Source organism: Erythrolamprus reginae, chromosome Z, assembly GCF_031021105.1.
Source record: "Erythrolamprus reginae isolate rEryReg1 chromosome Z, rEryReg1.hap1, whole genome shotgun sequence".
Classification (NCBI taxonomy): Eukaryota; Metazoa; Chordata; class Lepidosauria; order Squamata; family Dipsadidae; genus Erythrolamprus; species Erythrolamprus reginae.
This window is the reverse complement of record NC_091963.1, coordinates 43697804-43714482: the sequence shown is the minus strand read 5'-3', so window position 1 is coordinate 43714482 and position 16679 is coordinate 43697804. Positions and strand designations below refer to the sequence as shown.

General features: G+C 37.4%; 1 protein-coding gene across 2 annotated transcripts; it reads right to left on the bottom strand.

Moving 5' to 3' along the window:
• Positions 1-5979: 5979 nt before the first annotated feature.
• On the bottom strand, positions 5980-16130 carry KLHL7 (kelch like family member 7). 2 transcript variants are annotated; one of them, XM_070729904.1, is made up of 11 exons: positions 15930-16130; positions 15095-15197; positions 14050-14143; positions 13593-13717; positions 13241-13416; positions 12486-12660; positions 11787-11929; positions 10873-11113; positions 9245-9446; positions 8061-8158; positions 5980-6943 (listed from the first exon to the last, which is right to left on the bottom strand). In XM_070729904.1, exons 1-11 carry the CDS (start codon positions 16047-16049, stop codon positions 6660-6662), a joined length of 1761 nt encoding a protein of 586 aa, XP_070586005.1. In that variant the 5' UTR covers positions 16050-16130; the 3' UTR covers positions 5980-6659. The 2 variants fall into 2 exon arrangements, with proteins under 2 accessions (XP_070586005.1, XP_070586007.1); XM_070729906.1 differs by lacking the exon at positions 15095-15197 and having other exon boundaries at positions 15930-16011.
• Between the last annotated feature and the right edge of the window lie 549 nt (positions 16131-16679).

The following is a 16679-nucleotide window of genomic DNA, read 5'->3' as shown; positions in this document are numbered from 1 at the left end:
GTACGTAGTAGTGGATTTTGGCAGCTGTAATGTTTTCTATGAAGTTGTAACTGAAAAATGTTTATTTCATCACAACTATTGAAGTATTAGGGTCTTATTTTCTAAACATAGACAGTTAAATTATAATTATGTCCTATCAGACAGCTGAAGACTCCATTTTTTCCACAGCTCTCTGAGGTGGGTTGGGTTGAGAGAAACTAACTGCCCCAAATTTATCCAGCCAGCTTTAAGCTAAGGCTGGATTTGAACTGACAAACTGTTGCTTTTTAGCTGGTGCTTTAACCACCTAACTAGTTGGTTTTCAGGATGCCACTTTTATTTTTAGGAATGCTTTTAAATCCAAATAAAAATACTAAGCAATTATAGTCCTATTAAGTTTCTCATTTGAACTGTAAAGTTTCTCATTTTGAACTGTAAAGCAAGATTGTGACAGAGCTTCATGTATGTGGGAAATAGTAATTGTGGAAGATGTTGCTGTGGGAAGCCCCCCTCCCCAAGAATGAAATATTTTGGGAAATAGTAAAAAGGTAGGATATAATATTTCTCCTAAAGAAGAAATGGGGAAAAAAACCCTTTAGGGAGGCAGAAGCCAGTCCAAGCAGAAACTGAGGAGGCCAGTTTACAGAAATGCAGATTTGGTAATTATTCAGAAATGACCCCATAGGATCCAAAATGTATAAAATCCACCCATTCTAAACTCCATTTTGTCAGTTGTCCCAGAATCACGTGTGGTTGGCAGTTCTGCTTCATCAATGAATTGAATCTTTCTTTCCAATCAGCCTCCATTTTATTTTCAGTGTCTTTCTCCTGGCTTTGAACTGGACTGGGATATTTCTTTCAACAATGCTTTATGATTTGGAAGAAGGGGAGTGATATTCATCATTTTTTATTTAGTGCTTTGTCAGGAATATTTGTTGTGGTTGCTGCTTCAACTTTTTGATTATCAATCTGTATTCTGAAAATCTGCTATAATACTATCTTAAGAGTTTTTAAAATTAAATATTAAAATAATTTGGCATAGGTTATCTTTGAATTTATGATTTGTCTATTGGAGTAGGAAATTCTTCAAAATAATAGAGTAACCCCCCCCCCCTCCTTCAGGCACATACTTTGGCGTAGGAATCTAATATTGTCTGAATTCAATCATCATGTTAAGCCATGCTTTGTTTTGTCTTAGCATATTTATGAACATAATGATTAATGAAATTAAATTTGTAATATATGTGATATTGGTGTACTTTTGTTAAGTATGGCAGGCGGGACCTTTTTGAAAGTAAAATGTAAGATTGTTTTACTTTCCAAGAATGGAAGGTGGCTCCCTAAAATTAAGGATCACATGCAGGATGAAGAGAGGTTCCTACATTGTAATCTTGCGAAAATAATCTCCATAATGCATTCTGCATGTGATCCAAAAACCATAAATCACTGGTGTAGATGTTGAAATCTGCTCTTCTCAAAATCATATTCTTCACACCCTTAAAAAAATCTCTACCCAAAACAGTGGCTTTAACCACTAACAAATTTGTCAAGTCTTAAGGACTATAATTTTCTATTGCTACAATAGAATTTGAAGCAATGGTACATAATGTTATCTTTTCACTTTACTGCCTGACACCAGGGTGACTTCTGGATGGCTCATAGTACAACAAACAAAACCAAACAAATAATAAAAATAGAGCTAGACTAGGGGGAAAAAATAAGATGGTAAATCCATCAGACCATAGCACCAACATCTGGTGGAATGGGGAAACGTCAGCCGCCTTTAGTTAAGGACAGAAGAAACAGCCATACCTTTATTTTGGGTTATTATGTAATGGATAGCGATTGCTTGGACCATTCATAGGATAAACAGTAAATAAAACCAACACATTTTTAGGAACAAATATTTAATAAAATTAACTGACCACAAAAGCCTCACTGAGGTATTTGCTTCACTTTCAAAATTCTGATACATAACAAAATTATTCAATATAGAAGAGGTTTTAATGGATGCCCAGTACACAAAAACATTTTTTGCACATAATGTTCATAAACAATGAACATTACAATGAATGAACATTCACAATGAAACAGATCATCTATCACATTCTGGCTAAACAAATAACATGGAAAAATGTAAACCTATGGTAAACTTGCATTAGTTTATATTGATTTTATGAAACTGTCCATGTTTTATAAAGGAAATAAAGGAACCTTATTTGTTATTGAGATGGATTAAGTTCCTTGTTACATTTTCATTGCTTGAAAAATATTTTTTTAAATTTTTGGACAATCTATTAATTGGGAAAAATGTACCTCAGTTTAAGAATTTGTTTTTAAATTCATCTTTAAAAAATTAATCCAACTTAAAAGAAAGTTTTAGAAAATTAAATTTGTATCCCTTTTTGCAAGCATACAGAGCTGTTTAAAAGTACTAAGTTCAGATTTTCATGACAAAAAGCCAATACTAAGAAAATACACAAAGATATGATTTGTTCAATACAGAACATTTCAATCTAGAAGAAATCAGTCTCTCTCTTTCTCTCCCTTTTAACTGCAAAAACATGTTAAGAAAAATTAGGCAAAGCAATGTATTTATACTCCAAATAGTTTTATATGTAAGTGCTAAAATTCAACTTTCTCATATGCAAATTTATAAATGAGTACTTTTAAAGTACATATATAGTTTTGAAACTTTACTGCAATCTTATTGACATGTAAGAAATGATTATGAATTTTATAAGTAGCTTGAAGAAAGGAAACAGATCAAAACTATGCAGATTTTAAGTAGCATAGGTTTCAATTCATTAACAAAAGACAAAAATTAAATGGATTGCAGTTCAGGACAAAACTTTAAAAACAGAATTTGCAAAAGATTTTGCACTGTAGTATCCCTACCAACACCCCCTTGAAATAAAAGAAATCTGCCATATTATCTTATTTATACCTGTAACATTTCAGAAAGGAGATGCACTTACCAAAATCACCAGCTCCTACACACGTTGGAAAGAATGTAAAGGAACTGTACTAGAGAGAATAAGGCTTTGTACAGATAGAATTAAGAGTGTCTGTTCAGGAAATTATTTGCCTCTTCCTCCACCTGCCACTTTAGTTATGTGATTCAAGCATTTAAAGAGATAGAATGCTCATGTACAATAACAATACTTTGTTGTTGCAATAAGTTAAGAACAAATAGAAGATTAATAGTATTGGAATTAACTATTTCAATTATTGGAAACAAAATTACATAATTTGAATTATGTGATGAGATGGCATCCTGGACACTAGTTTGAGCACTATATAACCTAATACAGTGATACCTTGTCTTACAAACTTAATTGGGTCTGGGACAAGGTTCTTAAGGTGAAAAGTTTGTAAGACGAAACAATGTTTCCCATAGAAATCAATGGAAAAGCGATTAGTGCGTGCAAGCCCAAAATTCACCCCTTTTGCCAGCCGAAGTGCCCGTTTTGGCGCTGCTGGGATTCCCCTGAGGCTCCCCTCCATGGGAAACCCCACCTCTGGACTTCTGTGTTTTTGCAATGCTACAGGGGAATCCCAGCAGCGGAAAAACAAGCGCTTCGCTGGCAACGCAAGTCCAGAGGTGGGGTTTCCCAGCGAAGGGAGCATCAGTGAAATTGCAGCATCGCAAAAACACGGAAGTCCTCGAAACCCCACCTCTGGACTTCCGCGTTTTTTGTGATGCTGCGATTTTGCTGAGGGTCCCCACGCTGGGAAACCCCACCTCCAGACTTCCGTTGCCAGCGAAGTGCCCGTTCTTATTTATTTATTTATTGGATTTGTATGCCGCCCTTCTCCGCAGACTCGGGGCGGCTAACAACAGCAATAAAACAGCATATAATAATAATCCAATACTAAAACAGTTAAAACCCCTTATTATAAAACCAAACATACGTACAGACATACCATGCATAAAATTGTAAATGCCTAGGGGGAAAGAGTATCTCAATTCCCCCATGCCTGAGGTGGGTTTTAAGCAGCTTACAAAAGGCAAGGAGGGTGGGGGCAATTCTAATCTCTGGGGGGAGTTGGTTCCAGAGGGCCAGGGCCGCCACAGAGAAGGCTCTTCCCCTGGGTCCCAAGCGACATTGTTTAGTTGACGTGACCCGGAGAAGACCCACTCTGTGGGACCTGACTGGTCGCTGGGATTTGTGCAACAGAAGGCAGTCCCTGAGATAATCTGGTCCGGTGCCATGAAGGGCTTTATAGATCATAACCAACACTTTTAATTGTGACCAGAAACTGATCGGCAACCAATGCAGACTGCGGAGTGTTGGTGTAACATGGGCATATTTGGAAAAGCCCATGATTGCTCTCGCAGCTGCATTCTGCACGATCTGAAGTTTCCGAACACTTTTCAAAGGTAGCCCCATGTAGAGAGCGTTACAGTAGTCGAGCCTCGAGGCAATGAGGGCATGAGTGACTGTGAGCAGTGACTCCCGGTTCAAATAGGGCTGCAACTGGTGCACCAGGCGAACCTGCAGCATCGCAAACACGCGCAAGTCTGGAGGTGGTGTGTTCCATGGAGGGGAGCCTCAGGGGAATCCCAGCAGCGCAAAAACGGGCGCTCCGCTGGCAACAGAAGTCCGGAGGCGGGGCATCCCAATGGCGTCGGCTTGGGTTTGTAAGGTGAAAATAGTTTATAAGAAGAGGCAAAAAAAATTTTAAACCCCGGGTTTGTATCTCGAAAAGTTTGCATGACGAAGCGTTTGTAAGGCGAGGTATCACTGTACTTTGTTTTGGGAGTTTTCTATGTCAGTGTTTTTAATGAAAAATAAAGATTAATGAAGAGGTTATTCTTGAAATAATTTGCAATGCATATTAGACAATTGTTTTTAATATTACATGATCATCTTCAAAAACTTTCATTTCTCTTCACTGCACATTTGGAGAAATTGAAATAAGGTGGGAATCTAAGACGCACCTTTTACCCACCCCAAAAAGAGGGTGAAACCTGGGTGAAACCCAGCCACCCCCACTCTTTGGTCTATGCCTGCCAGCAATTTATATCCTCCCAGAAAAGGGCAGCAGAGTCTGCTTAGCACAAGCCACTGAAGTTGCGGGCAAGCCCAGTGCTAAAATGAAAGTGAAATTAGAGCTGCACAGGGCAAATTGCTGGAAGGATCAGACTGTACTGAAACTGGCTGTTTGTTTTTTGCTGCAAGGAGGTAAGTCAACAACTATACAATGATCCCCCGCTCGTTGCGAGGGTTCCGTTCCAGGACCCCCCGCAACGAGCGGGTTTTGCGAAGTAGCGCTGCGGAAGTAAAAACACCATCTGCGCATGTGCAGATGGTGTTTTTAACTTCCGCAGCGCTAGCGAGGAGCCGAAGATTGGGGGCGGCGCGGCTGTTTTAAAACGTCGCCGCCGACATGGGGGGCTCGCTAGCACCCCCCCGAACCCCCAACCCAGGTTTGGGGGGGTGCTAGCGAGCCCCCCATGTCGGCGGCGACATTTTAAAACACCCGCGCGGCTTTCCAATGAGTCCCGAAGACAAACGCGGAAGTTTGACGTTTGTCTTCGGGACTCATTGGAAAGCTCCGATCGTTTTAAAACAGTTGCGCCGTTCTCCGCTGACTCCTGGCGAACTTCCCCGCTTTAGGAGTCAGCGGAGAACGGCGCGCCTGCTTTAAAACGATCGGAGCCGGCCGGCTCCGATCGTTTTAAAACAGGCGCGCCGTTCTCCGCTGACTCCTGGCGAACTTCCCGGGCGAAGGGCGAAGGGCGGGTGAGCGGGTGCTGGGGGGGCTTCGCCCTCCCGCCAGCAAGAGGGGGAAGACCCAGGGAAGCCGCCCAGCAGCTGATCTGCCGGGCGCCATCTACGCATGCGTGCCCATAGAAAAAAGGGCACGCATGCGCAGATGGTGTTTTGACTTCCGGGTTCAAAAATCGCAAATTACCCTGTTCGCAATGGTCGGGGACGCAATAACCGGGGGATCACTGTATATGCCTATATAATGTTTAAATTATTGGTCTTATTTTTTTAAAAAAATCTGCTTTATTATTAACTTAACAAAATGAAGAAGCTTTTTAGAATAAATGTTTGATCTGAAGAATATCAGTGCTATTGTATCTTCTTTTAAATAGCAGAGAATACTTCCCAAAAGCCACATCAATTTTAAAGATCTGTAAAAATATAATCTGAAATGTAACGGTGTACTTTTTAAATATTAAGATAAAGCAGCAGAGTTAAACCCTCACTTAGTCATATTTGGAGTAGAACTATTTAAATAATTGAGAGGAGTTAATGTGATTACATTTAAGGAAACTTTCAATATACTGCTATAATGTACATTTCTTCAATTGTTTGCTATTTCTATGGGTCAGGCACACATGCATAGAAATACACAGCAAACAGTGTATATCATCTCTGCTGTTAGCTATTTGCCAAATTTCTGGGAGGCAGAGGGCTTTTTTCCCATGTTTTTCTCCCCCCCAAAATAAGGTGCGTCTTATACTCTGATGCTTCTTGTATTCCTAAAAAATGGTAGTCCCAATGCATAGAAGGGACTCAAATGAGAAAACTCAAATTACAAAAAGTTAATAATAAAAATCACATTTACGGTAATTTTTCCCCCATTTTACAGACTGGTAAAATATAACTAAAAGGAAGAAATAGCAATTTCTTTCAGGGGTCCTTCTTATTATTCTAAACTTTTTAAGTTTCTAATGTCTCTTCATTTGCTCCACAAATATCAACTACACAAATTAAACAGCTGGTCACTGGAAAAGCACGAACCTTAGAGTTTGCTGTCCATTTGTCAAATTCAGTGTTATATTCAAGGATGTGCCCCAAGCGACCCACACCCTGAAATCCAGCTAGAACATAAATTGTGGAACCCACAGCAGCACATTTTACAGTTACACCTTTCCATGACATTGGGGAAACCATCTTCCACTCATTCAGTTTAATGTCATAGTATTCCACACTGTCTAAGCCACCTTTATAAGGAAGAAAGAAAATAATTATTAAGCCAATATAATTTTGTCATTATAATTTTAGGATTAAAACTTTTTTCTAACAAATTAAAAATATTTTACCAATATAATAAATTATAAGTTAATTGAGTGGTTTAAAGAAACAGTTTGCTATAAAAATAGGTAAAATATATAGGTCATAGAGATGAAAAGTAACTTTCAAACTATAGTACAGTAATTTGATGTAATAATTATTATGAAATAATAATTTAACGTCCAGAATAGATCCAGAGTTTCATAGAACTTACTTCTAAGACATGGGAGTTTATAATTTTAAAATATTAAATGTTTAAATTTAAAAATTCTATCTAAAATTAAGAAAATATTGAAATATTAATAGATTTATGCCTGAGTTATATTTCATCATCAATACAAAATGTCCGTAAATAGTGAGGATGTAATAAAATGGAATCATAAAGCCACAAAATTATTGAAATTGTGCTAACTACCTAAATTGTATTAACTTAGCTTGTTAACTAAGTTCCACAAATATTATCATTCTTACTTACAGATAAATACATATGGAACTACAACATAAAAGATTGTTTACAGGATATATTGGTAATATAAAGTTACATTTAGAAATTTGTTGGTCATAAGACCTGCAAATTAACATGTTATACATATATGAGAGGTAATGAATATTAAAATTAAAACTATTTTGTTAGTTTGTTAGGGATATTATCAGAATATTTATAAGGAAATATTTTAATCATTATTGTGTAACTAGCATCTGCATTTTATTTATATGATTTAACATCATTAATATGAAAGAAAAAAACTCCTGGATAAAGGACATTTAATAGTTCCTGATTGTGGACAATCAGGATGGGATAGTTTTAAGGAACTACCTTCTGTTGCATTTAAAGATGCATTCAGCATCTTCTGATGCTGAACAAAATTTTATACTTATTCCAATCTGCTTGAAATAACATGACAATTTTTAAAGCCCATACCTTTTAAAGCATCAGGAGGGTTGATGTCTTTATCTTTTAGAAAGCAGAACTTAAGGTTATATTTATTTTAATACTGAAACAGTCCATACAGCCTTATGCCAGTAGAATAAATTATTAATACATACCTAAGCTATTTTGCCCCCCTACAGCAAATATTTTATCTTTCACCACCACCAAACCATGGTTCTTTCGGGCTTCAAGCATTGGACATAGCTCAGTCCACCTGCAAATATTTAAAATGCACAGTTTCATACTATATTTTCCTTTACATTAAATGTGATCAAGACTTAATGAGAAATGTTTTAATTAGCTATTAGTTCTCTTATCTCAACAGTTGCAGCTCTACTTAAAATGGGAGTCTTGGGAAGGTCTTTGGCATTTTCTTCCCCAAATAAGAAGAAAATAGTTTCAATGTTTTGAAAAACGATTATACAAGTTAGAAATCAAACTTTTCTACAATTTTACAATGTGAAGAAATCCATTCCTGATACAGTGGTACCTCGGTACTCGACCACAATTCGTTCCAGAAGTGTGGTCGAGAACCGATTTGGTCGAGTACCGAATTTATTTATCCCATAGGAAATAATGGAAATGGTTTTAATTGGTTCCCAGCCCCTGTTAACTCGCTGGGAACCAATTAAATCTATTTTCTTTATTTCCAATGGGATAAATAAATTCGCTACGCCAAGCTGCAGGAAAGGTGGGGGCTGCTGCAATCCCAGCAGCTTTGGGGGGCACTTTTCCTCATTGCTTCCTTTTATTACTTGTAAGCAGCTTCAAAAACTTTCTCCTTTCCTGTGGCTGCAATAGCGGCGGCTTCCCTTCCAGTAGCAAGAGCGCCGGGAAGTCACGTAATGAAGGGAAGCTGCTGGAGCGGCAGCCACTGCTGAGATGGCTCCGGCGGCTTCCCTTCATCACGCGACGTTCCCGGCGCTGTTGCTACTGGAAGGGAAGCCGCCGCTGTTGCAGCCACAGGGAAGGAGAAAGTTTTTGAAGCTGCTTACAGGTAATAAGAGGAAGCAATGAGGAAAGGAGCCCCCAGAAGCTGCCAAGATTGCAGCAGCCCCCACCCTTCCTGCAGCTTGGAGCTCTTAGAGAGCTCCTCAGCCCCCTGAAGCTGCCGGGATTACATTTCGGATAATGAACAAAATTTTCTCTGGCTGTTTGGTATCTGAATTTTTGTTCAGATACCGAAGCAAATTTTTGCCGAAAATTTTGTTCGTTATCCGAAATGTACGAGAAAGGAAGCATTCGAGTACCGAAGTACCACTGTACAAGCTTTTGACAGGGAGTTAAGGCCAGTACTTACGTTTCCTTTGCTGGATCATAAACTTCACAGGAACTCAAGACTCTTCCAGATACATTATTCCCTAAACTTCCTCCGCATACATAAATCAGGCCGTTTGCTTCTACCATCCCATGACTGCATCGCTGAGTCAACATACTGGGCTTTGTGTGCCAACTTTCAGTCCTGGTATCGTAGCATTCAAATAAATATAAAGCAGAATTTCCTTTAAACAAAACAAAAAAGACAATGAGACCATTTGCTTATTAACATAATATTCTTAGTAGACAATAAACTCTCAATAGTGGCCCAGATTTTGACACATTTCCAGGGAATACTAACTTGACATCTCCTCAATTTCTCAACACTAAATCAGATTAGTTGTATTGAAGACAACATCTGATTAATGGAAGATTAAAAAGCACTTTTTATTGCAATTCTCAGTAAAAGCACGGAGAAAACAAATGAGAAAATAGTGAAAATAATGTAAACAAAATCTAAGAATCTTTTTGCCATGCTAGTAGGGAGGAAACTTGAGATATGCATGCTCTCCCTTCAGTGACTCAAGTCAAGGGGCATAGAAAATGGCTCTCCAATGGAAAGGCCAGTAGAAAAAATTCTTCTAATTACATCCTACTCCTAAAGCAGAAGCCAGGAAAGAAGTAAAACAGATTATTTGATAGCTTCCAACATAATGCTGCTGGGTCATGGCTAATATTGTGGTTATACTGGGTATGTGCCTTGTGATAGATACAGACTTATTTATTACCATGAATAATGAGAAAAGAATTTAAAACCAAAGGTGTATTTATATATATATATACATAACAAAGGTGTATGTATATCCATACATATATATATATATCTGAAGGGATTGGATACTGTAGTTTAGAGGATAATTCTCTGCCTTACAAGGCAAAGGTTGCAGGTTCAAGTCCCAGTGGGTACGGCTAGCTGATGAGGCCAAAATAAGGCTGAAATAGATCTATCTTAGTCTCCCTTAATTTTCAAATTCAGCAAAAAAAACATGTGACACACATATATATATATATATATTTGTTTTCGTAGATTTTCACGGGTATATGTATGTAGATTGTTCTGAGTTCGGGTTTTGCCCCGTGTAATATTTTGAGTGTCTATGCGACGTTTCGGTGAAATCAGCCTGATGATGGTGAATGTGATTTCACCGAAACGTCGCATAGACACTCAAAATATTACACGGGGCAAAACCCGAACTCAGAACAATCTACATACATACATACATACATACGGATAGATAAAAAAGATCTATACAAGTAAGCGCATATACAAAGAATTTTTTCTAAAAATATAATCAGAAAATCATCAAAAAGCTTTGCAAAAAAAGAGCTGCATTTCACATGTTTATATGTTATTCAACTCCAATGAGCTAAATGCATTAAGTGAAAATTATACCCATATAAATATCTACGTATCTACTGCATGTATAGAAAATAATCCAAGTTGTAAAACCTTTATTAATACATGTAGCATTACTGTGCTATGGTTCCAAAATTGGCATAACAGTATTAACTGTACTCTACTTCTTTTAAAAGAAACATTTTTAATGATACAGTACCAAATGTAGCTCCTCTTTTAATATTTCCACAGCCATCTCCCTAAATGTGTCTTACCTACTTCTGAACCACCAGATGTGTAAATTTTACCCTCTGCTGCACATGCTGCAAGGCTGTCACGAGGAGTTGGAGGACCCAGTTTGGAATACCAGCTGTCTTTAACAACATTATAGCAATCCATTCGTTTTATAGGGAAAAGCTGGGAACCGCCCAAAATATAAACTACATTATCCCAGAAAACACAAGCTGCATCCCTCCGCTTTTCAAAAGGACATCGGATGTCTGTCCAACTGTAATCCTGTATAAAAATAAATCATAGTCATATAGAATATTTTCAACCATGTTTTTTTAAAAAAAGTCTTCAGTTTTGGGATCATTAATATTTTATTTTTATTTCATTCTTTTTTAAGGGTTTGAGGATAACATGAATATTTCTGTTCATGTTATCCTCAGAACGTGATATATTAAGGTGAGAAACTGCAATGGTCTGGAATTTTGCTTTAAGTCACTGTGGTTTTTAAGTGGATGACCATGTGAACTGATCTGATTTTATGGTTGTTAAGTAAATCGCGTGAACTATGTCAGTCCCATGTCCCTAACAATATTATATATTTAAAAAGTGTTGAATTGCTGCAGCAACCGCAGAATAGAACTGTACTCTAGAAACTATAATCTCCCGGTATATCATTCTTTAGGAGTCCAATCTGCCCTGATCTAATTTAGGAAAAACAAGCTTTTTTATTTCGTTTTGTGCAATATCAAACATGTAAACAAGAGATTATATTGATAGGAAACAACTGCATCCCTCAGCTTTTCTCTCCTTTAAAGCATAAATTAGGTTCCACGTGAAATAAAAATAAAATAACTAACATAGAACCACAAAATGCAGGAATATGAGATGATGCATTAAGCAAAGATATACCTTTACATAGTATTTCTAATCCATACAAACAATGGAAGATCAGAATTACCTTTGGATTGAAGTATCGACATGATTGTGGCTGTGATCCTCCAAACAAGGCAATACGGTACTCGTGCTTTTTCCTTCTGGGACGAGTCCCATCCACCAATTCTTCTCTGTCTTCTGGAGAAAGGAGATGGTATCTCATTCCACCTAAATAAAAAAGGGGGGAAATCCAATTTTGTGCAGTCCAAAGTTACATCTTTATTTCCAACATAAGGCATAATAAGTATTATGTACACTTTTTGTACAAGGGGGTCTTCAAATAAAATAGTGCATCAGTTTCCTCCTTCTGTGGAGCACTTATTTCCTCACCCTTGCATGTTCACACGCAATCTCAAAGGAATTATCAAAAACATCCACAGCTACCACTGTTACTTGTTTTACAATTATAATTTATCAGTGTACTGCAAATCATCCTTATTCAAAGCAGGTGTGGGGCTTCTTAAAAAAGGTTTTGGAATACAAAGAAAGTATGGCCTGTGAAAAAACAGATTTTCCTGAAAGGAGGACTAAAGTCTGATAACATTTTTCTTGGAAGGAGAGAGCTATAATATAAATGACACTTGGTTTCTTACCCACCCACTCCCAATGGATAAAATTAGCTCTTTTTCAGGAGTTATTTGCATAGGGTTTTGTGGTGAAATAAGCAGCCTACAGAGGAAATAAGTATTAGAATGTTGAGAAGACATCTTGATGATAAACTTACTTATAACCATTTTGAGACACTCTGGGTTGTCCTGTATAAGTGGCTCTGCCTGTACAGTTTTACTAAGGAAATTCTTTGAAATTAAAGGAAATCTGACTTTAGCAAGGATATCAACCATATAGGGCTGACGGTTTGGCTCATCATACTTTAACCAACGGACAGCAGCATCATAAACCTAGAAATCAGGAAAGATATTTAATTAATCACATATATATAGCAGTCTATTTTAGAAATGGCAAAAAAAGATATTTAAAGTAAATTAAAGTTCCACTTCAAACTACAAAGTTAATTTTGGACATTTAGCAGAAAGTGCCACTATTACTTGAGACATTTTTTCTTCTACCAGTATCACCACTTGTCAATTTTAATTGACGAGTTCTTTTTTTTTTCCATTCAAAATTTGTAAAGAGTATTGGAAAACAAATATTGATATTAATAATAGCTGTTCCACATTAACTGCTAACATTAAGAATGTCATGCCCTTGTGGAACTTAAGAACTATGCATCAACTAGACCTGAAGGAAGAACTAGATGCAGAAAGTAAAGGCCAAAGTGATCCCAGGGGTGGTAAAAGTACTTGCAGCTGTGACTCCTAAGCTGGAAGTGTGACTCCAACAGATCCCAGGAATGGCATCAGAGCTCTGTTTGAAGAGTGCAGTGCTGGGAACAGCTAAGATACTGGGCAAGTTTCTGGTAGAAGACCTGAGATTGAGGAAGATATGAAGTTTTAAAAAACGGTTTTCTTTTTAAATTACCTGATCTTCAGCTCTTACAGTCAGAGTATCTTGATTGAGGAGATGTGTCACACGTTTAACATCTAACTGTTGGAACTCATCGGTCTTGTACACCTCTGTGAAGTGCTGATAAATATAATCATCTGCAGTAGCCTTCAATTCTGGGCAGTCAAGGCACTCTGCTAATACACTTATACCTAATGCAAGATAGAAAAAAGAAATGCTAGCTTCGTGAGATATTATATAAAATACACATTTTTGTGCCTCTTGAGTTGTTGATGCTTCTTTCCAAAATACAATACACAGTGAACAAAGTTCTTCATTCCAAACTTTGAAATCTTGTAATATCTTTAACAGAAGAGAGATGCCTTACCAAGACAATTTGTGGCATCCACTTGCTCTTTTAAAAATTCTACACACATTTTTTTCACAGGTTCAATTTGATATTGATTTGCTGCATCCAACAATGATTGGACATTGTTGCTGTTTACAGAAATTCTGAAAAAGAAAATGTTTACACGAATATTTTAACAAATATACATATAAACCCTGACATATACATATATATTAAAGTTTATAAATAGCATTCTAACGAGCTTTCTTGAGAAGATTTTCTTAACTTTAACAATTAAAAATATGTAAGGAAATACAGCTATAATATTTGCATGTAAAATTAATGCGAATATTTCTTGCAACATTTAAAATAACATTATGTATTAAATATATACTAGTACTGTATTTGGTATTTGAATGCCCAACGTAATCACATGAATAGTTTTCTAGATTTGTATTTGTAGATAGTTATCAATAGTGAATATTGATATACTTACCTTGCAGTATAAGCAAACTCCACCAGCTGTTCAATTATATCTGGCTCAGCATCCTTTAATTCAACTTCAAATGATTTGGATTCAATCATATTTGCTGTAATTAGATAATATTATGAAAAGGTTTTTTTTTTAAAGCTTGCAGAACTATCACTCTGATCTTTGAATGGTAAACCTATTTCTTTTGGGAGCTCTTCTCAGATGCAAGACACTCATTATATACCTTTAGGTATGTTCCAGTTATTATTGTTACTCACACCCACTATTTAGCAGTAGCCCACATCTATCACACTTACAGCTATCAAGAATTATGGCTCAGTGGACTAAGTAGCAGTACTGTATCAGCCAGACCCGTAATCCCTATCCTGATTAAACTGATTAAAGTGAGAAGGGATGGATCAAAATATACTCTCCCATTGTCATCTTAGGACATTTATGGGAACATTGTGTACTATAGAAGCTTAGCAACAGCAGAAAAGCTGAGGAGACAGAGTAAAGCAGTTCTTAGCATCGGGGCCACTATGCACCTCCAAACTCCACACAGCATTCTATTTCAAAGTGAAAGTTCTGTCATTCTTCCAGAAGCACAACTGAGTCAGTGGCAATAGCACAATGCTTATTTGCACCTAATCACCTATTTCTGGCTTATTTAGAAATAGCTAGTGACCCAGCTACGTGTAGGATGGGATGTTAGGCTACTCCTGAAGGATTATTTTCATATTATTTTCACAAAACATGCTGTCATGGAGGAAACATTACTTTTCCCAACTTCTTTTTTTTTGCATTAACATCTTTTAGTCTCGAAAGACCATGGTATTCTGGATTCTGTATTTTTCCAACTATCTATTGATTATTTCCTATGGGTAGTTTTTATCTATAGAAAATAAGGTAATATATAAAGGCATTAATGTCATCGTTTAATTAGGCTTACCAAGACTTATATTCAATACTACTAATTAATGTGTTTTCCCTTTTTTGCAAATTTAAGGATAATAAATTGATATTTTAAAGAGACTATTAAAAGCTGAACTGGAAAACAAACCCTTACTGGTAAACATTAAGTGAAAAAAGTGACTGGCTGATGCAAGTACAACCCGATGAGCTGGGATCCTCCTTTCCTGGACTATCAATATAACGTCACATAGCGTTTTCTAAAATAGAACCAACAAAAGCACATAGTTATGATACAGATATATATTTCTTATATTCAAAGAAACTGGTAGAAATGTTTTTTTCTTCATTAAACCTTATATTGCTGCCTGATTAATTCTGGAAGTTAAACTCCACAGTATGAAAGTTGCTCAAATTGAACTATATTTACTACTTGCAGGATAGTATCAGAGCACATTGTACAGTATTATCTTCTTCCAATTTAAATTAACTATAAAGTTAACATAATTAATTGTAACTTGTACCAAATGGAACAGACTGGGTTATAGAACCACACACCTTAATCCTTCTAGAATATCAGAATTTCATTTTTTTTTAAATGTAAAAGAATCAGATTATACTAATGTAAGAAATTGAGGGATAAACGAAGATGCTCCTACTTCAAATCTTACCAATGAACCGGCAGCGTTATGCCGGCAGCAGCTGGCACCCCGCCCTCGTTTACCATACGGAAGAACACCAAGACTTGGAAAAATAACAAAAGAATGCCAGGTCAATCCCTTCAAAACGGGGCCCTCTCCCAGGGATATTGTAAACTAGGAAGCCAGTGCGCTAGAGACTTATAACTGCTACAGCTTTGGTCACTCGGTTTCGAGCAAGGGATCCGACACATAGTCCCCACCCCAGCGTCGGTTTTTTGCTGGATCCTCCGCCAAGGGTTCTTTACGGGAGGCCCAGAGTTCACCTCCGCCTTCCCTTCCTCCTCCACTTACTTGCTTTCTCATATTATTCATGACCGCCATGAAACTGGCCAGCAATTTGGCTTCCTCTCGAGCAGCCAGCTTTTTCTCCGTCTTCTTCTTGATGTTTTTATCTGGCACGGATGCCGCCATGCTCGGCTCCCTCGTCGTCCCCACCTTCTGCTTGTTCCTCTTGCCTTCAAGGTAACGAGGACTTCCTCACACCGACGGAGGTTCACACGAGACGAAAATGCAGGAACCGGCGCGAAGCAATGATAGCTTCCTCAACCCAAGAGGCAAGCGGCCGAACTGAGGCACTGCTGCACTGACAATCAGCGGACAGCGCAATCACGTAAAGCCGCACCCCCAGTTGCGTTCCACCTTTTTTTTTTATGAACGCTCTGCCCAATCAGGAAGCAGATCGCGAATGTCTCTGCTATCCCTTGCAACCAATCTCGCCAATCGAGGGTTTGGAGGGGTCGGAAAGAGGAGGGATGTAAACAAAGAATGGGCCAGTGCATGTCGTCATCACGTCCTATTAATTTTTTGAGATTTTTTTTTGCAAAAAAAGAAAAGAAAAGGTGGATGATGGGTAGCGAATGTTCGTCAGGAAACTCAGCCAGGCTGAGATTAGTGAATCGGGGTTAAATATTTCCTTCTGTTTTGGTAAAGCACAATCTGATTTGCTTTCAGTAAGCATGTTTAAATTTTCAAAAAGAATGTAAGCATCAATTAACTGGAACGAAAGCAATTGTGTATATATAGAGATAAATTTTAGCCAGC

Excerpts from the sequence above, each read along its gene's own strand:
- KLHL7 (XM_070729904.1), bottom strand. The coding sequence starts at position 16,049 with ATGGCGGCATCCGTGCCAGATAAAAACATCAAGAAGAAGACGGAGAAA. Across the intron at positions 11,930-12,485 it reads GTGTCTCAAAATGGTTATAA|GTGGAATGAGATACCATCTC; the intron begins GTAAGTTTATCA and ends TTTTTTATTTAG. Across the intron at positions 9,447-10,872 it reads ATCTGGTGGTTCAGAAGTAG|GAAATTCTGCTTTATATTTA; the intron begins GTAAGACACATT and ends TTTTGTTTAAAG.